General features: G+C 32.7%; 1 protein-coding gene and 1 long non-coding RNA gene across 2 annotated transcripts; one reads left to right on the top strand and one right to left on the bottom strand.

Annotated features, from left to right (window-relative positions):
- Positions 1–7,042: 7,042 nt before the first annotated feature.
- On the bottom strand, positions 7,043–10,604 carry LOC144547452 (thaumatin-like protein 1). Its single transcript, XM_078296105.1, has 4 exons — positions 10,299–10,604; positions 9,542–9,896; positions 8,699–9,028; positions 7,043–7,557 (listed from the first exon to the last, which is right to left on the bottom strand). The coding sequence occupies exons 1-4, from the start codon at positions 10,351–10,353 to the stop codon at positions 7,320–7,322; spliced, it is 978 nt and encodes a 325-aa protein (XP_078152231.1). The 5' UTR covers positions 10,354–10,604; the 3' UTR covers positions 7,043–7,319.
- Positions 9,037–9,379, top strand: LOC144547453 (uncharacterized). The gene is made up of 2 exons (XR_013509083.1): positions 9,037–9,240; positions 9,330–9,379. It is a non-coding gene; the product is annotated as an uncharacterized LOC144547453 (long non-coding RNA).
- Positions 10,605–26,337: the final 15,733 nt, after the last annotated feature.

Genomic DNA, 26,337 nt, shown 5'->3' on the forward strand with positions numbered 1-26,337 from the left:
ATCCTTATAAAAGCCACGTGCCAGTAAGAACATAATCTTTGGACACTGTTTGCAAGTTGGAACCTGATGAAAGTTCCCTCTCTTTTCGCAGAAGTTCCAGCCAAAACTTTCAAGACAAAGGAGAAAGGCTAGGTGTGTGCACTTGAAATGCAGCTTCCCTCCTGCATCGTATTAGCTTTTCTTTTGCCTATGTTCTTTTGAAGTTGAATTTTTTGTCCTGTGTCACTTCATTCTGTCTGTGTTAGTGCGAGTAGAAGGCTATTATAAAAATGATTATTAATTAGTCAGGTGTTTTGTTAGCTACAGATGAATTTTACTGGGCAGAAAATACTGATAACACAAAGGTGCTAACAAAAATCATCAACTTGTGCTTGTTGTGTGTGGCTTCATCAATGAATTATCAAGTAGAGACTTTTTGCAGAGTAATATCTATGTCCAACAAAAAGCATGAGGGTATAGAAAATTGTCTTCATCTTCTTCTTTTTTCATCCTTGACAGCAGAAAGAAGGAGTTATTTATTTAAGAAAACAATCTGTGTGCCCATTTCAAGAAATCAACATTGGGACATGTTATATGTAATGATGAAGGCAAATTAGGTTAAAGGAAAGATAGAGTGCCATTAATCAATACATTATTAATATATAGCAGCCAAGATAGAGTGCCATTAATCAAATCAAATTAAGCAAGCAATATACATGTTAAAAGAAAAACAATACTTTAATTGCCATTTGTATCGTACTTCATTAATCTCAGCCGTGTGCAGAATATACCAGTAGCATCATTCTTTAATTAATAACAGCACCATCTGAATACTCAATTAATTCTTCCCTTTAGTTGTGATCTTTCTATAATGCTGGAGATGATTAAAATCTGTGTCGGAAAGTTCGATTGCGCAGGTATTGCACTAATATCGAGTTTTAAATTAAGTGACCAATTTCAAGGAAAAAAAAAGGAGGAATCAAGGAATTAAACAATGTTATGGGTAGCTGAAACCCACTACAAGTACAACTGTTTGTTATCGGGTCTGATAGGATATAACCCGATATGCAGGTGCAATTTTTTTTATCGAACAGATGAGCAGACATTAATATATGTTTGGCTTTAAAAAATACATCTTCACTTAAGGGTGCGTTTGGATGTTACAGACATTTGGAAGCCAATCTGCTCCTTTTCTTGAGAAAAGGAGAACCCTCCTATTCTCCAACTCAAATCGTTTAAAATCGATCAAACGAATTCAATTACATTTTTCTTTTATATCAATATAATCTATTAAAACAAATCAGATGTACTTGAAGCCGTTTGATCGATTTTGAACGGTTCAGATTGAAGAATAGGAGGGTCCTCCTTTTCTCAATTCCACAGACATTTAAACTCTACCATGTACTAATTCATAAACATAATACAATCTGAGGAGGGTTCAAATGCCTCCATTTTTTGTGCCTCCATTTTTTGTGCCTCCACCATGCCTCTATTTTTTAAAACTTTAATAACTCAAAATTTAAAACTTAAAAGTCAAAATAAAATCGTTAGATGTGATCTATCTTATTTTCTCTATATGCTCATAAAAAATAATCACATTTCAATTTTATTTTTACGTGAATCAATGAGTTCAAAAATCAACGTCTAGAAATCATCCAAATTAGTATTTTTTTTTACAAGCTCTTGATGACAACCAAAATAAAATTGAAATGTCATAATTTTTTACACATGCATAGCCGATTTTTTTTAAAAATACTCAAAAAAAATTTATTTTATTAAAAATAACCAGGTTTTGAGTGGAATTTTAAAAATACCCAGGCCGCAGATTTTTTCCGCGCTCCAGAATTTTTATTCCGGGCCGCAGAAAAAATATGCGCTCCAAATTTTTTATTTTTTTTTTAGATTTTTTTATTCCGAGCGCAGATTTTTTCTGCGGCCCGGATTTTTTTTTTGTTTTTAGAGTTTGGAGAAAGAAAAAATATATATAATATATGTATAACTCATTTTTTTATAATATATGTATATGGAGATGGGCTATGGTGCATTGCAATGCATGAACCCTCTTATGCATTGCACTATAAATTATGGATTTAAAGCCCAAACGACCGATCCGAACCGTTCATCTTGTTCTTCATATTAATATGTGCTTGGGGACCAAATTTTACATTTTTTGGAATTTTTTTACTATTTATTAAGCAATTTTGAAAGTCGCTGATCTGATGGTCCAGAAAATTTTACTGTTTTTTACTGTTCACAGCTAAACAGCAATTTTCAAAAATGCTTAATAAATAGTAAAAAAATTCCAAAAAATGTAAAATTTGGTTTCCAAGCACATTTCAATATGGATTAAACATCTAACGGTTCGGATCGGTCGCTTGGACTTCAAATCCGTGATTATAGTGCAATGCATAAGGGGGTTCATGCATTGCAATGCACCATAGCCCATCTCTATGTATATGTATATATAAACATCTATAACTTTGGTTAGGAAAGTCGGATTTGCGCGTATGAGCACTTTTCGGAAAGGGGAGAACGAGACGGATCCGATTTTGTACTGATGGTACACCGGGCATCGTCGCATCGGAAGCATCAGAATTTAAAAAAAAAACGTCGTTTAGTGCCTCAAAAACTCAGTTTAAGTTTTCGTTCGATGGTAGACGTACAACGATCGGTATTTTGTTTAGTATAATTCAAGTTTTTGTAGTGTAATTATTAATTGTGGAATTTTTTAGTTTGCATGTAGAGTAATTTAGGTTTTTGTATAATTATATTATATTATATAATTATACAAAAACCTTAATTATATATAATTATATGTAATTATATTATACATATATTATATTATGTATACATACACATATATTATACATAAAATACGGGCCGCAGAAAAAATCTGCGCTCGGAATAAAAAAATCTCAAAAAAAAAAAAATTCGGAGCGCAAATTTTTTCCGCGGCCCGAAATAAAAATTACGGAGCGCGGAAAAAATATGCGGCCTGGATATTTTTAAAATTCCACTCAAAACCTGGTTATTTTTAATAAAATAATTTTTTTTGGGTATTTTTAAAAAAATCGGCGTGCATAGATAAAATGATGTAGATCATATTCAACTGTTTTATTTTTGAAAAAACATTCATGCTAGAGCTAGAAATAGAATTATGTATATATATAGAGCTCATATTTCCTTTTTCATATTATTCTTTTTTCTTTTTTAACTTACTTATATGCATAGTGTTGTAAATAAACCTTTGATTTTCTTATCAATATATTGTTGGCATTGCCAACCTTCAAAAAAAAAAAAAAAAAACTGTTTTATTTTGACTTTTAAATTTTGACTTTTGAATTATTAAAGTTTTAAAAAATAAAGGTATGTTGTAGGCAAAAAAAAATAGAAACATCTCAAAACTTCTCATACAATATACATATATTAAGTTCTTTAAAAAATATAAAAAATAAAAATGTAGATAAATTTAAGAACTCAGCAGTTGGTAAGTAGGTAAAATATCTTCAAGAAAATAATGTCGGCAGGATAGAAGGCACCACTGCAAAAGCACAAGATGACAGAAAGAATCATCACAGGATCCCCTTTTAGCTATGGTGAGAACCTTTATCTACTCTAGCCCTTATAATAGCTCTATATAATATATCTAACATAACCTATCGTTACAGCTAAGTCCTTGTGTAGGTCTTTGTACGTACGTCAGTATTTATTTAAGTGCAAATCTTTCACAATTCGCGTAGATTAGCGAGTTAATTGACATTCACAAGCAAGATTCTAAATAGCATTTATACCACTATAATTTTTAAGGTCCGAAAAACTTATAGCATAGTTATTGTGCACTTATAGCTAGTTATTTAGAACTCTGATAAAAAGAAAGCGGTTAATAGCGCTATAAATTTTAAGATCTGAAAAATAACAATAACGCAGCCATTGTGTAGCTTTGCTAACTATTTAGAACTCTACTTTTATGTAAAGTATGTTTGTATTTTATATTGTTATTGAGTCCATATATTAATGGCGTGTTACGCAGCATTTATTTTTTAAGAGTTGGTTTTCACTGCATTATATTTTTTTTATGAGAGAAATTTGATAATTGAGTTTGACCATTCGGTCAAACGAGATTAAGTATTTATGAGAGAAAATTAATTTGATGATAGTTTTATTATTAGGACTAAATCCTATTTTTTAGTAAGAAAGTTAACTATGGACTAATAAAATTGCATTTATATCCTGATCATGTAATTTTAATAAACATTTAGTAATATAGTATAACGATCCCATTAAACAAATATGGACCTTTGAACAAATACATAATATACTTAACCAATTTTCTTATGATTAATTTTTTTTTTTTTTTTTTTGATGTGAACCGCAGACTTAGCACTGGTGCGAGTCATAGATTCAATTCTCACAAAAATTCTGAGACACATTGGCAAGTTACATCATGGAAACCACCACGGAAACTTTAGAGAGATATGTAACTGAGGTACCAACTTGATGAGCTCAGGTACTGTGACTGTGAGGTTCTATGCTGAGATCCTGAGATTGTACCATGCACCACTTTGTTTTGGATGGTCTGAGACTAGACGACAATAGTCATCATCAAATCACATAATTGTTGCGTGGTTCTCTCGATCTCGTTTGATATGGTCCATATTCCATTAACTGACAGGTATCTGTTCTCAATTATTGTGAAAGAAAAATTCATTATTTGAAAGTAGAACTGTAGGTAATATTGAGCGTCACTAATAAAATGTATTGTTGGAACTTGAAAGTGAACTTAATTCCTCATGTTAATTAAAATTAATTTTACAATTAGTTGGAGAACATTAACATTGATTAAAAGTTCTATTTTGGTACAAGGGCGGTTGTCAACCGAATTTGGTGGACAATAATAAAATATCCACCTCCGTTTAGGCCTTAAAAGGCAGATCTATGATAGAATTATTCTGGTTCTAATTGATCTTGAGAAAAAAAAATGAAAAAGAGCAAAACTTAAGAGGTAATTAAAAAGGACCTGAAAATAAGAGATTACAGAAAATTAACTACCAAGTGGCCCCCCACATGAGAGGGGTACCAACAGATACTGTTGGATTGCTCTGACAATAAGGGGTGTAAACGGTCTGATACGGATCTGATAGTGGTGTTACCGTATCTGTATCCATTATAATTTTTCGAATACGGGTACGGATACAGATTGGATATCGGACGGATATGGATATTTTTTATAATTAACTTGTTGATTACAAAACATCTGTTATATTATTAAAATATTAGTAACTAATTATGTGGGTTGAAATATATTGTTCATTAAAATATGTATCTATATACAATTTTAATAAATTATTGATACAATATGCAATTTAATAAATTAATGTAAGAACATATAGCACCTTTGTTGTAGTTTAAAAGTGTAAACGGTCGGATACGGATATTTAAAGGCCTTACCGTATCCTTATCCGTTATGATTTTTTGGATACGGATATGGACACGGATACAGGAGTTAGGCTGGGGTGCTATGGATAGCATAGTGGCCTCTATGCTATGGCTCAATATTCGAGTTTTCAAAATCCAAACGGTCGATCCGAACCGTTCATCTTATTCTCCATATTAATATCTGCTTGGAGACCAAATTTTATAATTTTCTGAATTTTTTTACTATTTATTAAGCCACTTTGAAAATCGCTAATCCAACGGTTTTACTGTTTTGTGCAGCCACCGTTGGATCAACAATTTTGTAAAATACTTAATAAATAGTAAAAAAATTCAGAAAAATGTAAAATTTGGTCTCCAAGCAGATATTAATATGGAGAATAAGATGAACGGTTCGGATCGACCGTTTGGATTTTGAAAACTCGAATATTGAGCCGTAGCATAGAGGCCACTATGCTATCCATAGCACCCCAGCCTAACTCCGGATACAGATAGTCTCAGATACATATACAGATCGGATAATTTAGTAATTTTGCGGATTCGGATCTGGACGAAATCGGATAATATCCGATCCGTTTACACCCCTACCGACAATGCTTCCAAGATCTTGCTGAGTTGGTAGTTTTATACATTAGTAAGCAATATTTTCTAGTTTTGATTTTATCTCTTACCATCAGCTATTATCGACATATTCGAGTCAAATAAACTCTTCACCGCATTTAATAAACTTTGCACTCATCATTCCAGGATTACTTTTACTCATCGTAAAAATTAAGTTTGTTAGTGGACAATCTTTTTTGGTGAAAATTAAAACATGATTGAAACAATAAAGTATACTGTATAATCGAGTAATAAAATATGTATCTATGTTATCCTCAACTACATAAGGATAAATGATGCATGTACCATTCGTTGATTGATTACTGATTACTCCATGCACAAAATTCTAATTGCAAATAGTAAATCCCAGATTAAAATGACATCACCAATAGCTTTCTATGTAAAACTTGGGGTAGAATATCAGCAGTATGCCCAATGCTTTAAAAAATCATCAAGTATGGGGCCCACTTAACTGCCATCCTTCCTTTCCTATAAAGCATCAATTTGGTATCTTTTCTCTCAGCCTCCCTCAACAAATAAAAAAGGAATTAACCCATAACCTAACCCTAATCCCCTGCCCATACTGCCCAGATTGCCTCCTCTCCGTTTACAAAGCAATGGATGCATCAATTTCTTTATATTAGCAAACATTTTGGTACTTTTCTCATATTCTTCATTACAAAAATTCATAACAAACTAATATACAGGCATACAGCACAGTCCCATAATATAGTTACAGCCTTACATGTGATCCTAGAAAGATTTTAAAATTGATTATGCTTTAAAGTTTAAACATTGGCTCCATATTTTCTTCAATGACGCCCTTCATGCCAACAACATGAAATGGATATCTACAGTATATAGGAAAATGGAGAAGAAAAAAACAAATCCCTAATTCCATCTCACAAGCCACAACCCTACAATGAGCGTGCTTAAAACCCTACACTACAGCCCCATGTGACCATCACTACCGTAGGAGTGTACATACATCACTATTATATACCCCACTCCGTGCTAACAATCAAGAAACATGGATGGAATCAATTAACTAATTGGATAAAATATTAAAATCTATATTACAATTCCACAAAATACACAAAAACCCATGATTTAAATTTTCCTACCAATTTGCAATCTTAGTCAAACTCGTCCCCCAATAAAATTCCTTTGAAAATGGTGCAAATTGCCTCAATTTAAGGCCACAATGGGAATCTCTTCATCCCCACTTTAAAGCCTTGTACCCTTTAGGGTTAGAGAAAACGAGCCCACTTCTATCCGACCTCTTTTTTTCTTTTCCAAAAGTGAGACTATAGCAGGAGGACTAGAGAAAATGAGAAGGCAAGCAAGAGGGGCAATTTTGGTCTTTTTGTAGGCGCTGAGTCGCCGGTTGCTAAACTTGCGAGCCAAGAATTATCTTGCAACATTACACCATTGTTGTTTTGGTTATTGCTATCATCATAATTATTGCCAGTACCAGTGGTGGTTATACCGCCTGATAATTGTGGGGTTGATGTGCCTGAATCTGTTGATGATTTTTTACTGCTGCTGCAAATTCACAAAACAAAATTGATATTAGTATTCAAATTCAAGCAAATAACAGTTGTCACAGTTATAAGATAGAAATTTGAGTTAATAATCATTGAAAAAATTAATAACTTTTATGTGAGATTCTTTTAGGTAGAGTCACATCAAAATTTAAGAGGCAACTAATTAATAAAAGGAGCAATAAAGTGGTGGCAGTTGGACTCTTATAATGAACAGTTAAATCCACTGGATAGAAACCTCAGAAGGATGGTAAAGAATATAACAAAGTACAAGGTTTAAAGAAAAAAAAAACTACTATGCTTTCTCTTTTATTGTTTTGCTATTTAGCTTATCTCATGTGTTATCTATCTGGTTTATACCTATTTGACTAAACAATCCTCCGAAGTCTAATTTGGAAACTGGAGTCTCTATTTTGCTGAAGAAACCTTTGTGATATTCAGAAATCTAAAACCAATAGCACCCGAAACGAAAAATGACAAACAAGTAATCCACCAACTATACTCAGACCCTTCCAAATCAATAACTAAACACATCAAAGAAAGTTGTTGTTCTATTAGCCAAACAAAGGAGAAAGATGAATAATAGGGAATCCTTCAAGTATTGGTCTAGGCATATGTTCAAAAAATTTAGTGGTCTGTTCAGCCTAACCAAGTTGAAAGCATAATCAGCCACTGGTGTGCTATCCTCAAAACTTTTAGGTGCATGACAATGAAATGGGTGGAGAAAAATACAAGTTAGACCCTTATATTTTTAAATAATAAATTGCTTTTGACAAACAACAAATGTATTCCAACAAATTCTTTGTACTTTGTAATATTTTAGGTACAAATGATACATTTCTTCTTTTGTACCATTCTTACTAATTAATTCAAAAGAAGTACATCATAGGAAAACCCAAAGCCATGGCCCTTAATTTCAGTGTGACATGTAAAAGAATTTTGTTTTCAGAATTAATTGGTTATTATTACTCCTAGTTTTCAGTGATTTACAATTCCATTAAGTACAAATTATAGATTTAAATAAACTTTTTTAAAATCAATACTAGCAATTAGGATCCAGCCACTAGATATCAACCCAGCTGCTAGAATTTAACTTTACGTGAACCAAGATTAATTCATGAAAAAATTGCGCAAAAATTTACCTCGGAGAAGTAGATCCAGGGCAGAAGGTAACTACATAGTTGGCCCCACCAGTGCATGTAAACGTACTTGTCGGGTCATCATATGCATAGCTATATGACCTTGGGCATGCCGACTTGAACATTTGAGAATACACAGTAGGTTTGCATGTATTTGGGTTTCCATAATTACCACTACAACAGTACTCCGGCTTGTTAAATGCCTCGCAAGCACTCTTGCATGCATCTCCATTTGCAACACGCAACTCGGGCGGACACTTTTGGTTTAGATCAACTGTGCACCCAGTTGCCATGCAACTTCCACTTGGTTGTACCATTATTGGAAGGTTGTACCTGTATCGAACATGGAATCAGAATTTTGCAAGGGTTGCTACATCGGTTATACCAAAAACAGAGATTTCTTTTTGTTGGTTTTACCTAATATATTATCAGTAGTTGACATGACATCTTAATAGAGGGCAAAATGGTCCTTTTATGTGGAATAAATAGTTAAAATTCAATTGCTAGATTGTGGCTTGCTACCAGTTCAAGAGAAGTTCAGTTCAGTCTCTATCACTATATAAAAAGCATTTAGAAAGATGATTTTCCCTAAAGAAGTTTTCAAATATATTTGTGAAAATACAAGGTCACTAAGGTTTTTAAAAGATTGTTCAGTTTCGAATTTGTTAGAAGCTCTGTCCAGAGTATATTTTAAAACAGGACGCGATTCAACTTGGGGATATATAAAAGCATATTTAGTTCCAAATTTAGCCCTGCTACTGTCACCACAACCAAAATTACAAGCACTAAACCTAAAACTTTTCAAAATCAACAAATATAGTATAGGTTGTTAAATAATAACAGTACCCATCAACCAAGCTGACATCATAGAAATCCAGGGTCGAAGCTGCTGATGCGAGTGTGAACTCGGCCAGTGTGGCTGGTGGAGCAGCGCCGGCACCATTGCACTCAACTTGGTTTGAACCACAATCACCAGTTGAACAGGAGCCACGACCTGACGAGTCAAAGGAGCAACCGGTTCGGCCCCAGAACCGACCCGACCAACCTGTCGGAGCCTGAATCGATCGTGAACCACCGGGTGGGAGCTGAAACCCTGTTGTCTCGAGTTTTGCGGTGCCCGCATTGGAGAGAATCCCAGGCCAAACTGGGCCTCCACAATTGTTAACAAAGTTGAATGTAGCACTCTCCACTAATCCGCAATCTGTGAAATTTCAAAAAAATTGGGTGAGCGAATTTATAGATGAACAATTATGAAAATAAAAGCTAATTATTAAAAGAGAAAATTGCTCTGGGGTCTTTTGGTGATAAACAATCTCACCATTTTTCTAGATTTTATTTCATGTGGCAGGATAGTCACAAAATATGGCTTAAATTGTGGATGTCTCTCTTTTGTAATATATCTTTATCCAGAACAAAACTTCTCTCTTGAAAATACAGTAACAAGGAGGGAAAAGAGAGCAAAAGAAAAAAAAAAATTGGGGCATTTATCTACAGTGTAAACAAGCGATAGTGCCTGAATGTTCACATCTTCCCCTTTACCCCTTCCCAATTTCTAACACTAAACGAAGTACAAACCAGCATTGGGACATGTTTGAAATAATACCTCGGAGAAGAAAGAAGAGCAGAATGCTGAGAGAAATAGGCCGTAATTGCTCCATTCTAATACAATTTTTGGCGTTGTATTTTCCTCTTTTCTTAGATTTGTATTAATTAAATACACTGATCTAATCAAATACAACGAATGTAAGAATCAGGTTAACTTGAAAATAATACAAATGGGGTTAGATTAGATGGCACACTCGTGAGACAGAGAGACTGAGAGAAGGATAGCCGTTCGTACTCACAACTGGAGAAAGAGAGGGAGAGAGGAGAGAGAGAAAGGGGAATCTTACCAGAGACTATAACAATCTACTTATAGAAGAACTGCTCCTGGTTTACGGTTTGTTTACTCTTCTCGTAGTCTAGTTCCTTTTTAATTATTAATTCCTTCGGGACTCATGAGTAGTGTGATACTGTGAATCTCAACCGTCTGATTTTAAACAGAGCCAATCTGGCCCCTGCTTAAGATATAGGGCCCTTTAATATTAATGCAGATCTAGTCTGAACGAATCTTAAAACATATCGGATGGTCAATATTCATTAACTCAAAAGATTCCCTTTTGAGTTAATGCAGAGGATCCGAACTCAGTGTGATACAGTTTATTAGTGCAAATCTTACAGTTACTGATAAATTCGAGTGCGTATCCTCTGAGATATCTGAACTTTTGCGTGACCGACGTGTCAGGTGTCTATTCGTTGATAGGGCACGGGGACTGTATTATTTGTGCTTCGAGATTCATGCAGAACTTATTTAAACGGTTAAAATTTTCGGTAAAGTCACGCAAAGTTTGAGATATCTCAGAGGATAAGAATTCGATAAATTCCCAATGTTCCATCTAGGGGTGAGTAAATCGCTCATAACTCGTGAGCCGCTCATAACTCGCTCATTAAAAGCTCGCCTAAACTCGCTCATTTATCCGCTCATTTAAACTCGCTCATTAACAACTCGCTCATTTATTTAATGAACGAGCATGAGCATGACCCAACTCGCTCATAACTCGCTCATTAAGCATTTGCCACATCTAATCCTTGCCACATTTAATCCTATGTAATTCTGTGTAACATCAACCCTGCCTCATTAAAATTGATAAATAGTAAGCATAGTTTCATATTTGATCATGTGTAATATAGTGAGCACAATGTAACATTTAATCGTGTGTAATATACTAATATTCATAGTTTCATATTCATTTATTTTTGTAAATCGGCAGAAGCAAAACCTCCGCCTAAATCCCAAAACAAGTAATAGTCATAACAACTCGCTCATTTAAATGAATTATGACAATTTGTTGGATTTTGTTATAATGACTTTTAACAAATTTTGTTATGCGTGAGCACACTATATAATTTTGTTATGAGTCATAAGTCATAACTCGTGAGCCGCTCATAACTCGCTCATTTACAACTCGCTCATTTATCCGCTCATTTAAACTCGCTCATTAACAACTCGCTCATTTACTTAATGAGCGAGCATGAGCATACCCTAACTCGCTCATGCTCGCTCATTAATCACCCCTAGTTCCATCCATGTGTTTTCCTTTTTGTTTAATTGCCCTCCAAAGTTTCATTTTTGTTGGCCTATCCTTTTCTTTTGTTATTGCCACTGAAGATCATAAAGGTGAATATGTTGCACAAATATTGATAGCTGTATTACATATTTATAAATTAGTTTTATATTGATCGCTGTAACGTATTTTTGACAGCGACAAAACTAAGTTAAAACCATCCCTTTTATAATAAATGCACACAATATTTTTGTGAGTAAAATAGTAAATGCAAATGAATGCTACCTAAAAGCTGTAGCCAATGAGTAATGGAAACAAAATCATGTGAAATTAATAAGATTATAATTTGACAACACGGAAGTAAAGTCTGCAATAAATGAAGTAAATAAATGTGTCTAGCCTATCAATTAGAGAGGACTGAGGAGGGGGGTGTTTGATAATATCATTTCAAGAAATAATATATGTACAAATCTCATATTTTTGTGGGTATTTGTGAAAGGGAAAACTTTTGTGGAGAGCATGTTGGATAGTATATGGGCTATTAGGCCTAAAGGTAAAAGCAAATTGATGGGCTGAGCTCTTTTTTTTTTTTTACATTTAGCAAATTATTATTATTTTTGTTAGGCTACAAATCCAGCACAATTAGCATTTTCGGTGCAAGAATGATGTGGCAATGTGGCTTTCTGCCTCATCAAATACAGAAAAATCTACTCGAGCTAATGATAGGCTAAGTCTAACTAATATTAGGTGGATAATGATGACTTAATTAATTTGTTATATAGAATTTAATTATTTTTGTTGATAGTAGTGTCATGCAATTAATAAGTAGAAGAAAATAAGAGGTTTGTGTGATTGTTCCATCCATGTCCATTCTGAGTATTGCTCAACTCATAACAAATTGTACATAGCAATAGCAACTTATTTGGATATATAAAATTATGGAAATTAAAGAAATGTTAATTTAATGTTAAGACTGGAATATTTTTAGATAAGTGATTAATGAAAAGCATGCATGGATGAAGTAAAGCTCAAACTAGTAAATATTAATTAAACATAGGAGGAAACCATATATATTAAAAATTTAGCGCGTATTAAATATTAAATCACCGCCTTGCATAAAATTTCTGAATACTTTAATTTCTCACGCACTCGTGGCTGTAAGTCAAAGAGTTTGGTGAAAACGATGATTATTAGAACGTACTACGAGATTTAGTTAATTGTGTACCGTACCCATATTAATCAAATCACGAGTTTACTGTGCGAGATTCAGCGGATCAGTCACCCCACCTCCATACACACGATGACACAAAAAACATGCGAAATATATATGCACCGTTAATTGCTTGTATATATGCATCAGGTGGTTGGGCTGACACATCATGAGAAAAACGATATATTTGTTTTTTTTTCCCGGATAACATTAGCTATGTACTTTTTTTTCCCAACTCAGATGTAAATGTATGAATAGTAATTGATTGCATATAATGCTTTTGTACGCTTAAATATAAAGCAGGTCCTACTATCACCATCTTATCTACATTCTCATTTCCCAGTTAATTAAAAAAAAAAATCCCAGAAAATTGATCTGGACCGTTTGATTGAGGTGGGCGGACCAGATTGGAGAAGGATGGACAAGATATCTAGGGACGAAAATTCCGCTTCAGAAAATATCTAGAAAAGAACGAAAAATTAAGTGCTTTTGCTGTGACCACAAAATATATATATATATAATGAAGCCGACAATAATTCACCGACTCGGCAAATGTTTTTATAACATACTAATTAATAAAAATCATGGACATATGCAACTTCTCAAAAATAAAAATAAAATTATACAACTGATCAGCGCCATCTTAGTCGCCGATTTGTTTTTTAAATAAATAAAACAATACAAAGGTAGTGATACAAATTATAATAAAAAAAAATTGAATTTTTTTTTTACAAGTATGAATATGAAATTAAACTTACAGAATAGAAGGTTAAAACTAAAAGTATAATAGATCAATCTAGCTCCAGCTCCACACTATGTAACCCCTTCAGCTCGTCTCTTTGGTTACGTTACGTAATAAATTAACAGTAGTTAATAATTATTTATCACTATTGTACTGTTATCGTCACGAAAAATTCCAACATCATAATCAATTAATCATTATCGCGCACCCGATTCATTGTCACGATTCGTTATTCCAACATCATAAAATCTGAATTATTGCAGCCGAAAATTTTATTTTTACCATCTTCCAAACAAATCCCATTAAGCTTCTTTTTTTTTCTCCAAAAATTCCATAAATACTAGGATTGCAGACTCAATCTGCGATGGATGGGATCGTAGATTTTATCGGTGACTTCAATAATTGTGTTTTTGATTAATTTTTGCAGCTAAAATTGGAGTTGCCGATTGAATATGCGGTCCCAGTCAAATGGATCACTGATTAAGTCTGTGATCTTAGTAATTAAAAATCTAATTTCGAAAAAATGGATTATTTGGTTTATTATTTTTTTAAGTTGGTAAAAATAAGAACTTCGGTTATTGCATTCCGTGCATTCTAATTAAAGCAAACTAAAAGTCAAAAATTTAATAAAATTACTTCAAATTTTAAAAAGGAAAGTCAATAAATTAGGAAAAAAAAAGGCATAGAAAAAGTGTCATGGCATCATGCGTTCAGATTTTAATTCAAGGAAAGTATAACTTTACCAACTCTTTACTTAATCTCCGGTACTAAATTTCAAGTTCTATACTAAGAAATTATTGATAAAAGTTGATAACTGAATGTAGTTATATAAAAACATGTTAGCTGAATTTAATATATAAATGCGGGCTAGGTAAGGGTGTAAATGGAGCGGATTCGCAGATACGGATGTGGATAGTAAACGGATATCAAAATTTAAAATCATATCTGTCTTAAACGGATACGGATTTAAATACAGATACAAAACAAATAATTATCGGATAATTGAGTTATACACTTTAAGATACAAAAAAGTATCTTGTTGTTGTCTTGAAACAATGACTAAAATTAATTTAACAGAGACTAAAAACATACTATATTTACAGACTAAAGTCTTGAATGAAAAATAATAAAGAGTGAAAAAATGGAGATAAAAAGAAAAGAAAATTACACTATTGTAGCACTATCACTAGAGAAAGAGAAAAAGGGATTAAATTGAAAATCAGATCGAATTATCATTTATATCACAACTAAGATTGAATTGAATATGAGATAATATATAACAATTTCTATTCGAAGTAGTAAAATCGGAACCGGTTGAGAGCAATTTCGGATCCAGATAATTGAGAATACTGATACAGATATTCACCTTCATCCATATCCGTATCCGTATCCATCATTTCTTCACCATATACAAAATTTATCCGTATCCATATCCGTATCCGTTTAATCCGGATTCAGATAATCTTCGAATACGGAGCGGATTATCCGTATCCGTTTACACCCCTAGGGCTAGGCCAAAAACACATGTTAGCTGAAACATTTGGATTTTGTAACCCTACAACAAACAACTGCGTATTTAATTCATGTATGTTATACCAACTTCGAGCACGCCGATGAGATTATATTTGTTTTTCAATTTAATTTGCAATAGTCTTGTGAGCCGTTCATGTTACATATAGAAGAGATAAGGTTGGTGATCTGCATTTGATGTATCTATTTGTGGAGCTTTATGGAGACAAATTCAGCGGTACAAGAGATACAACTTAGTGCGGCTCATGTGAAGTGGTCTCGTGTTATGCTACAAAAGATATTGCATCTTTCTAACAAATTCTCCTCAATCGTTAATTTGATTTATGAGTAGAACTAGGGTGCTCTTAAGCTCACCAAAGTTTTGATGAGCTTAACTCTAAAACTCATCAAATCGATTTCAAATGATGAATCCGAACCGTTGAAACCCGCCTACCTTACGTGTGATGCATCTACATGTGAAATTTTTAAACATTCAAATTAATTTAGTATAAAGTCAAGCGGTCAAAAAACGTTCAAAAATGAATGCACTAAAATTAATTTATTAACCTTCTAATTTTGACCGCTTGACTTAATACTAAATTAATTCGAATGTTTAAAAATTTCACATGTAGATGCATCACACGTAAGGTAGGTGGGTTTCAACGGTTCAGATTCGTCATTTGAAATCGATTTGATGAGTTTTAGAGTTAAGCTTACCAAAACTTTGGTGAGCTTAAGAGCACCCTAGTTCTACTCTTGATTTATATCGTGTTTTGGTCAAGTTGTTGTCATACTGTTTGGTGCAAATTTGGTTGGAGAGCCATGTCATAGATTGTGATATAGACCTATTACCTTCTTTCAGGTTCGGATTAATTCTCAATATGGCATCAATTATAAAAAATTTACTTCACAATAATATGAGGGTCAAGCATAGAATTTTTTTATAAATTTTGGGGTTAATGTAATGTACTTTGTATGGAATTTTCAATTTTTTAGAAAAGGATGGGTCAACTGGACCTCATTTGGTAATTGTGAATTTGCCATTTTCTTCAATCATATAAAAGCAGAGAGTTTCTATTCACAACTCAGCATATTCGGTCTATTCAACTGACTGGATAGACTGAATTATACATGCGCTGTCTAAATAAAAGAGGCTCTTCAGAATCCGATATTGGGTTGGCTAAAAATAAAAAGGGAGATCTTGCTTTTCAAGATTAAGTGAGTCTATGGTACTATGCATATTACGGGTTGTTACAGTGCTACGGCTCTATATTTGAGTTTTTAAATTCTAACGGTCGATTCGAACTGTTCATCTTGTTCTCCATATTAATATGTGTTAGGAGACCAAATTTTACATTTTTTGAAATTCGTTTACTATTTTTTTAGATATTTAGAAAATCACTTGATCTGAAAATTCTGGACCATCCAAAAACAGTGATTTTCAATAAATCTAAAAAAATTTCAAAAAATGTAAAATTTGGTTTCCAAACACATATTAATATGGAGAACAAGATGAATGGTTTGGATTGACCGTTAGAATTTGAAAACTTGAATATAGAGCCGTAGCACGGTGCCAAATCGTAATATGCATAGTACCATAGACTCACTCTTCAAGATTTATATAAGAATTAAGACATTGGATATCGACCCAACACACGAGGAGCCACATGTATAATTCCCACAGAAATTCAATAGTCTTTAGGTTTCTTTTTTATTTTCATTGGTGACTAGGTGTGAGGTTTCAATCACCAAGCAGAGAAACAAAGTAAGAGGATTAGAAGGTCAAGGTGACGTGGTGTGGTGTGGTGTGGTGTATAGTCAAGTTATCAACACATAATCCAAGTCAGAATTGACGGGGTGGGCCCACATCTGACGTCCAAAGCTTCGGTTGACAGGTCGTTTTTTTTTACCAAATCCTGTGCTTGAGGCGTCATGCGCCTAAAGGCTAAAGCTCCTTTTTTTTATGATAATGATAATCTTTGATTATTGATGACATTTGTGTTGTAGTATTATAAATTAAGTAAAGCTAGGGTGTGATGTGCTCATCAAAAAATTTGATGAATGTGCTTACTAAAAAGGTTTGGTGAGCACAATTTCAAAAGTATATCGGATCGACTTCCATCACTGAATCTAAACTGTTGAAATCCATGTACTCCATGAGTGATGCATGTACACACAAAATTTTAAAAGTTTCGGTTTTATTTACTACAAAGTCAAGCGGTCAAAGATATGAATCTTTTATAACTTAATTTATAAATTGTTTTATATATTCAATTTTTATCATTTCTTTGACCGCTTGACTTTGTAGTAAATAAAACTGAAACTTTTAAAATTTTATGTGTACATGGATTTCAACGGTTTGAATTCGGGGATTGATTCGGTGATAGAAATCAATCCGATATACTTTTAAAGTTGTGCTCACCAAACTCTCTTGATGACCATATCACACTCTAGCTTTACTCTTATAAATTTATAATAAGTTATCCAAAGTTAATGCATGTCCATAGACTGTGGGGTGTGACTACACTGTTTCCTTAGGAGGCGACAATGCCACGAGGGTTGGTGTGTTGACCTTCTCTCTCACAAATTGTTGATTACCCCTTTTATATATTAAACATTAGGATACGAATTTTAATATGAAATCGTAGATTGTGATATATAAGAAAGATCGTAGATTTTTCTTTTAACAAATAATAAAGTGGTAATTTTGTATATTTTTTATGTCTGAAAGATGTAAAAGTTTAAATTTGTGCAGGTTTGATCACCTTGTCAGATCAGAGTCAAACACGATTGCATTGGTTAAGTAAAAAAATTAGGTAAATTTTATTTAGTAAATTTAAATTCTGTATAGGTTGTACAGTTTTTTATGAATTTCGCACATCAAACTTTGTCCTACAGAGAGGTGATTTGATGTAATGCTGGTCACTACTAGAATCTGGGTTTATTGCATGGATAAAAATATTTGTTGCATGGATAAAAATATTTGTTGCATGGGTAAGTAGTGTCCATGCAACAAGTCATTTGTTGCATGGATACTCTGACTTGTTGCATGGGCTTACCCATGCAACAACCCCCCAAAAAATGTCAGTTGCATGGATTATCCATGCAACAAGTCGAAAATTGAGTAGTTGCAACGAGGGTTGTTGCAACGGTATTTTTTTGGGCTTGTTGCATGGATAACCCATGCAACTACTCAATTTTCGACTTGTTGCATGGATAACCCATGCAACAAGTCGAAAATTGAGTAGTTGCAACGAGGATTGTAGCATAGGTAAGTCGATGCAACAAGTCAGAATTCTAGTAGTGGGTAGTTACACCCTTGCATTAATTAGTTAGTTTGTTAATAATTAGTATTACTGAACTTAATTAGTGCTTATTTTATAAAAATCTATATAATATTGAGTTTCTTATGAGATTAAAATAATAAAATGTCATAGGGGAAAATTTCATCGGGAGAACATATGAACTGCTAGTGCAATGACGATCTTTGTACATAGGGCGGAAAGATTGAGCATATACATTGTCATACTCATCTATTTGAAGGTGATGTGATCTAGCGTGATTAACACACTGTGACTTGAACATGTTACATCATGGTATGTAAATAATTTTTTTTATACTAAAATAATGTAGGACAACCATGTCATGTGTAGTTACGCTGTGATCACACGTAACGTGACTGATCGCATTTATTTAATATTTTCAAATTTTAAATTAGTTATAAAATATAATAACAAAATATATCAAAAAACAAGAAATTATTACAAAATAAATTGTACTTAAGAAATATTGCTGAAAAAAATTGATCACATAGTGTCACGTGACATGAGTGAGTCAATTTGCATGACATGGTACATGACATGACTGGCGCGATTAAGATATATTGCACTATATAAATTCAAAATTCACATTTAGTGCAAATTTTCATGCTTTAATTTCAATATTCTATTTATATTTTTATTGTTCGGCCTTAATTTACAATTTTACCAAATTAAGAAGTGCATGAATTGAGGGGGAGCCCTCTCTTCGTTCTGAGCATAACTGTGTTTTATTTTTCTACCCTTTTGACCATTTCCAAAAAAGGAGAGAGATATTACAAGTTCATGTTATATTGGTATTCCATGACATATACACAAACTGAAGAACAAGGGAAAAACAAAAACTTCAAAAATTTGAATTTTCCGTACTTTGTGGGAATAATTAATTTATGCACTCACTTGATATACATGTTTTGCAAATCGTCAAAAGGGAGAGATTGTTAGCTTTTGGGGACCCTCGACTTATTTGTTTGACTAGATTTGCAAAACATATATAATTGCATTTTACAGTTTTCCTCTTGAGTATTTGTGCAGGTTCATGACAAGTGAATGAATAGTAATTACACATCAAAAATGAATTAATACACAGCAATATAACATCATGGATGTGGTCATGAAGGCACAAGACACTGGATAGCAAAAACATTAACTCAAGATTAAGGATAATGTATATGAAAAATTGGTAAAATAAGCTTGAGATTGATCTAAGTGAGGCTAACCGTTGTCATGGTCCAGTGACCGTGATAACGGAATAAATAAATCATGTACAAATCCCATGATGCATAAAATAGAATTTAGCGTCACCGAACGCTAATCCTTCCAGAGAATTTTCGTGGCGAGAACCGTTGTAACGGTCATCTACCATTATCAACAGTGACCACCGTTACACTCCAAACCACTTCGATTGACCTACCATTGTAATGGTCCCCTATAACGTATACCGTTACACCACTTACTTCCTTTTTATCAGCTCTTTATAAATAGAAGTTACCAAGGTTTGAAGTATCACTCTAGCCGCCTCCAACTTCAATATTTCGTATTTACAGATCTAGAGAAAGTCATTGTTGCTTGTGCACTCCAACTTCAATATACACAATCAATTTCAAGCTTATTCAATCAATCAACCAACTCCTAGAGTGATCCTGCGTTATCGAATCATTTACTACTTCGAGTCTTGTGCTCATCTTGCAACCCTTGAAGTCCTTGCAACTCAGGTTGTTCTATTAGGGTCGTGTGGTTTTCCAGAAGAATTGTAAGGGCTCACCGGTTCTACCTTGTACTCATTTCTCATTGGGTAAAGAAAGGCGCGCCATCAAGAAGGTCGCGAGCCCCGAAGACGTAAGCGTTAGTGCCAAACTCCATAAACAACTCTCATGTTAAGTGTCTCTAAACTCTACTGTTTACTTTATTTACTTTACATTTTGTTTAGAACAAAGTTATTCTAGTTTCCGTCAAAAATAACTTATAGATGCGCTAGATTATTATTACTTAGACAAAAAAAATATAAAAATGTCTATTCACCCCCGGCCCCCTCTTCCCCTTTAGGTGCCTTTGGGACCAACACTTTGTTGTCTCAACTTCAACTTGTACCCGAAAGATATCATCTATCCCTATTTGAGCATCTTGATCAGCACATCTGGAGAACCAGATTTCACTCTTTTCGGGTCCCACTCTTTGACCCAACACCAAGGTAAAACAGTGTAAAACCTGCATTATGGTATGAGCTTTATGAGGTGCAGCAGCTTCCCCAAAAAGTAACAAGTCATCTGCATAGAGGGATGTCATTAAGGGGGAGCTGCTCGAGCCAATTTGACTCATTTGAGCATTCATGTCCCAATCAGATAGTTCAAAGATCTAGGCAAGAGAGTACACACCCTTGCCTCGATTCACACTTGGGTTTGAAAGACCCGTCACCTCGCCCGTTCATGACAATAACAAATTCAGCAAATCTAACACAACTCATTTGAGAATTTTCTGATCATGGTCTTGGCATTAAACAATATAGTGCGTGTTTTGGCCCATTTTAGATTAATTGTTGGTAAAGGTAAGTCTTAATTTATTCTATTTGGTTGCTCAAAATATTTGAGTCACAATACTTTCGGTTTTGGGGCCTAACAAATATGGGGCTTATATTAATCTAATAATGTACAACTGTTCTCCGGGGGCTTTTGCCAATTTAATTTCTCAGAAAGCTGATTTCATATTATCATATATACAATTATAGCATAAATAAACAAAAGTCTTCTAATACATGAAGAGCTAATATTATGGAAGGTCCTCAACTTTTTGGTTTGTGACAAATTAGTCCTCAGATTTTTAATTTTGACAATCATCTTTTCAATTATGCAATCAGCGACACTGACCTCCAAAAGTTAACTTACTATTTAATTTTTAAATTTAAGTACAAAATAATCAAAATATTCTTGATAAATTAATCATTTTTTCAATAATTTTTTAATCATGATACTTTATAAATTTCAAAATTAATCTTCAATCAATAATAATTTCTTACTCCATAATGTTTGTTTTTTTCATGTACAAAATATAGTTTTATGATATTAAATAAAATATATAATTTTATAATAATAAAATAAAGAATGAAAAACCAAAAGTAAAAAAATAAAATAACAAACGATTAATGTATAATGAATATTTAATCAAGTTCTGACTTTTTAAAAAATTACACTAATGACAAATTAAAAATATATAACTCATAAATATGTTAAACACTATAAACATCTAGAGTATTTTGATCAATTGGCACTTATATTGAGCATTAAGTAGTCATTACCACTAATTGCCTAGTTGGAAAAAAGAGGTAATATTCAAAACTAAAATTCGAAAATAAACTAGTCACAAAACAAAAGTTTAAGAGCCATTTGTATTATCCCCATATATCCCAGAATAGACCATCCGATTGGAATCTGATGGCTTAGATGAAAGGTTCGACCTTAACTTTGTATGATGAATTGGTACCATCTTATTTTGATTGCCATCATTAATATCAAGGAGCAACGGAGCAATTGACACATTTCTACCCGAAATTTTTATTATTACCATTCGAAGAAAAAAAAAAGATAAATAAAAAAACCGTCAAATAGAGATGAGGCGGACAACAACTTATAATTTTTGAATTCCGCCCAGCAGTTGCCGCAAACTTTTTAAACTTTTTTGTGGGCCCCATTTCTCATATTTCTCATAAGTGAATCAGACCACGTTGAATGGTCAAAGATGTTTAAAAAAATATTGTTTGTCTGCAATTTCGCGGCTGTGTGAAAAAAATGAAATTTCTCAGATTTTGTGTTTGTTTTGTTTATCTTTTATTTTTCGAATGATAAAAATAAGAATTTCGGCATTTCTACACTGTTAATAAGTTCTGCGGAATTCCAATCCTTTCTAGTATGGTGGCACTGATCTGGAATTCCACTCCTTTCTAGTATCGGAAAAGTTACAAAACCAATCGGGTTACTAAGCTAGCTGTTCATTAATTTGCAGAACCCGAGAGGCTATTTGCTTAAAATCTTTTTGCTTCTCACAACTTCATTTTGTGCTTTTCTGAAAAGTAGACATACTAATATAATATGCTGAATGCGTATCCTCTGCGTTAACTCAAAAAGGAATCTTTTGAGTTAATTATGGATCTCAACAGTCCAATTTTAAATGGAGCTAATTCGGTCTCTGCTTATGATACAGGGGCCCTTAAATATTTGTGCAGATCTAGTCTGCATGAATCTTAAAGCAGATTGGATGGTCATGATTCATTAACTCAAAAGATTTCCTTTTGAGTTAATGCAGAGGATACAAATTCCTAATATGTCACGCGTAGCATAGAGGGTCTCTATACAACGGCTCAATATTTTAGTTTTCAAAATCTTAACGGTCGATCCGAACCGTTCAACATGACCTCCATATGAATATGTATTTGCAAACCAAATTTTACATTTTTTAGAAAAAATTTACTATTTTTTTAGATAGGTAGAAAATCATTTAATCTAAATGGATTGACCGTTAAGATTTTGAAAACTTAAATATTGAGTCGTTGCATGGAGACCCTCTATGCTATGCGTAGCACCGTATCCAACTCCTATCTTGATTATTACACATGTGCTTCTAATATTGTTAGATATGAGTATTTGCTTTACTTCCCTGTTCTAAGAAGAATAATGTTAATGTATGAAGACAATAGTGGAGAACACACAATTAGTGTCGCTTAAAATAGCTGACACTAATACTTTAGTATCGATTATCTAGATGAAAGACTTTTATTGGTGCTAGGTTGTTGACTGGTACCGTTAGACTGGTATAGGTGCCAATAGTTTGGTGGCTTATGTTTTTTGAGAGAAAAAAAATATATATATTTTTGAAAGAAATGGTGGCTTATGTTTATGGTGTAAACACATGCTTCTTTCTCAATCAGATGGAAATTCTTTTTTTTTTCGTCTACTTTTCTCAAGAAACAACAAAGAAGAAGAAGAAAAAATAAACAAATTAAGAAAGAATGTTCAGGGATACTACACTGATATCTTTCTTTCTTTTTTTGAGGTATTGATGCCCCCTTTTTATCCCCACTATTGCTCCATTTATCACATACTATCTTTTCTGACATTGTGATAAGGTGATAAGTGGAATTAATTAACCCCGTAGGCATTTGAGTTCACACTTCACACTACTACTATTGCATTAGAGAATGCTTTAAAGCATGTACTGAGGTCAAAGTACCAGACTACCAGTACAGTAGTCTTTATTCTAGTGAACTGGTAAAATTGCTATCTTATCCTTGTAACTTTCTAGAGGCATAGGTCCTCATGGCAAAATTGCTCTTTAATCCTACACTGACACTTGAGAGGTAGCACTTTTTTGCTCTCGTGTAAAGTGTTGTGGATAAGGTGTACAACTATACACGAAGTAGAAAGGTTCCTCTTCAACCTGGCTAGCACCATGGTTTTTCGACCATTTGTTGCTTTGCTTTTCCATGAAAGACTTGCTTTTCTAATTACGTCACTTCCCATTAGAGAGACCATAAATTTGTCCGGGTTCTCTGTTCTATTATTTTATTCTCTGTTCATCATTAAGGTATTGTTATTCTTTTTTTTCGCTGTATCAATCCATTGAAAAGTGAAAACCAATCTAGCTTGTACGTAGCGGTTCCATTGTAATAATTAATGCAGTATGACTAACATGTCATTAAAAGAAAGTGGCGCATCTCAATTAGCTGAGGTATGCATGCATGCAATGTAATTGTTAAAATATAGAGGAAATACAAGGGGCTTCGATGATAGGCTCATTTATTTTCGATGAACGTGCCAGGTCAACGTGTGAGATATTCGGATCATGTTTGGTATATTTCAGTTTTCAGTTGACATATACAATGAAACTATATATACTTATATACAGTTGCTCTCATGGTCACATCTCTAGCTAAATTTCCACATACAATACAACATATGCATGATGTTATTATATTTATGTACCATGTCTTTTTATAACAGTAATAACATATATGAATATTGAAATTCATATATCTGGTACCTAGATATAAAGCATACCATATCTTGTTTGTTTTTCGATGGAACAACTCGGAACAAAGCCAACAATGCACTCACTCTCTTTGAATAAGGTTTCAACTTTCAAAGCATGTGGATAAGGCATATGTTGATATGGAACTTTTGTATCTTATCTCACTTTAGATTTTACCTGTGCAATTAATGGGAAGGTTTAGCACATGTCATTGCGCAACAAATCTAGATAACTTTTGAGAGACAAAAGAGAAGAATGACTGTTATCTTTTTTTTTGTAGGTTTTTTCCGGTGCTGATATTAGCATAATAATATTTTATATTAACACAACAACTTCATTTTTTTTAATTTTATAGACAATTTTGCCCTCTATATATATTTCTTTCAAATGCTATTTTCGATACAGGTGATTATGTAATCTTCTAGCATGAGGACCATTTATAAATTACTATATATTCTTCATTGTTAGATCTTCATCTGATATGAAATAACAACAGAAAAGGAATATTAACCCATACATATCTGGTTGTACTGAAAATCAATGATTTTAACTTCCGTTAAATATGTATTTAATTTGGTCCTTTTTGTTTCAATATATTTAATTGGTATGAGAAATATAAAAAAAAATTACTACATGATATATCATCTTTTTGTTTAACAAATACAGATTGCTTTGTTTATTTTTAATAACTGCATGTACAAATTCAAAATAGCACACCACTTACAAAAAAAAATGGAATAAAAGCATAAAATTATTACCGCTAAGCAAATATTATGCTTTAATAACATAGCAAGAAAAAAAAATTATAATTTATCATTTTCTCAACTCAACAATGGAGCTAATTATATTCAAAATAATGTTAAAAGTAGTAGGATGGACTCTTTAATTCCATAATTTATGTTGAGGTAAAAAAATAATTATTTGTCATATTAACACAATTTAATTAATTTGAAGTATTCATTTATATCACCGTGTAATTTTTTTAATATGGTAATATATTCTCTGTTGTCATGTATTTAACAATAGATTTTAATTTTCTCTAACAATCAAGACAAATAATAAATTAATATCAGACACGAAAATATTTAAATTAATTTCAATCCAAATAAAAAATCATATAAAATAAAATTTTATTTTAATAAACTAAGCATGCAGGAAATAAAGATACACAATTATTAATGAAAGAAATTGTGGAAGTATATAGTAAAGAAGGACCAAATTGTATATAATAGTCAACCAAAAAATACATGTTTATTTCTTCATATTAATGGTTGTTTGTTATTTGTTTTATTTTCATAACTGAAACTTACTCCTAAAACATTTCAATTTCAAAAAATTAAAAATAATAAATTAAAATGCTCATTCTTTACAAATGGAAAAATCATTCCATCAAATAACTCTCTTAGATAATACTTTGTGTTAGTGTAAGGTGTATGTTCAATTAATAGAGTTTATAGTATCTTTTTATTGATCATGATAATATATCATTTTGTACCATTTTTTTTTCTAAACTCAACAATGAAAATTTGTACATACCACCTAATACATAATCAATAAAAATGAGAAAAATAAAACAACATGTGATGCAAGAAATGAAGTATATATTTAATGTTATAAATTCGACTAAGTTCAGTAAAGTCACTAAAAATAACACTTTTTTTTATCTTTACTTTTTACGACAAGAAATGATTTCTTAAATATTTGTTGCTATACTTCTTAAATTTGAAAAATAAAACCTTCCC

This window comes from Carex rostrata, chromosome 31 (assembly GCF_964058835.1).
Source record: "Carex rostrata chromosome 31, lpCarRost1.2, whole genome shotgun sequence".
Lineage (NCBI taxonomy): Eukaryota > Viridiplantae > Streptophyta > Magnoliopsida > Poales > Cyperaceae > Carex > Carex rostrata.

Excerpts from the sequence above, each read along its gene's own strand:
- LOC144547452 (XM_078296105.1), bottom strand. The coding sequence starts at position 10,353 with ATGGAGCAATTACGGCCTATTTCTCTCAGCATTCTGCTCTTCTTTCTT. Across the intron at positions 9,897-10,298 it reads GCTCTTCTTTCTTCTCCGAG|ATTGCGGATTAGTGGAGAGT; the intron begins GTATTATTTCAA and ends GAAATTTCACAG. Across the intron at positions 7,558-8,698 it reads CCTGGATCTACTTCTCCGAG|CAGCAGTAAAAAATCATCAA; the intron begins GTAAATTTTTGC and ends GTGAATTTGCAG.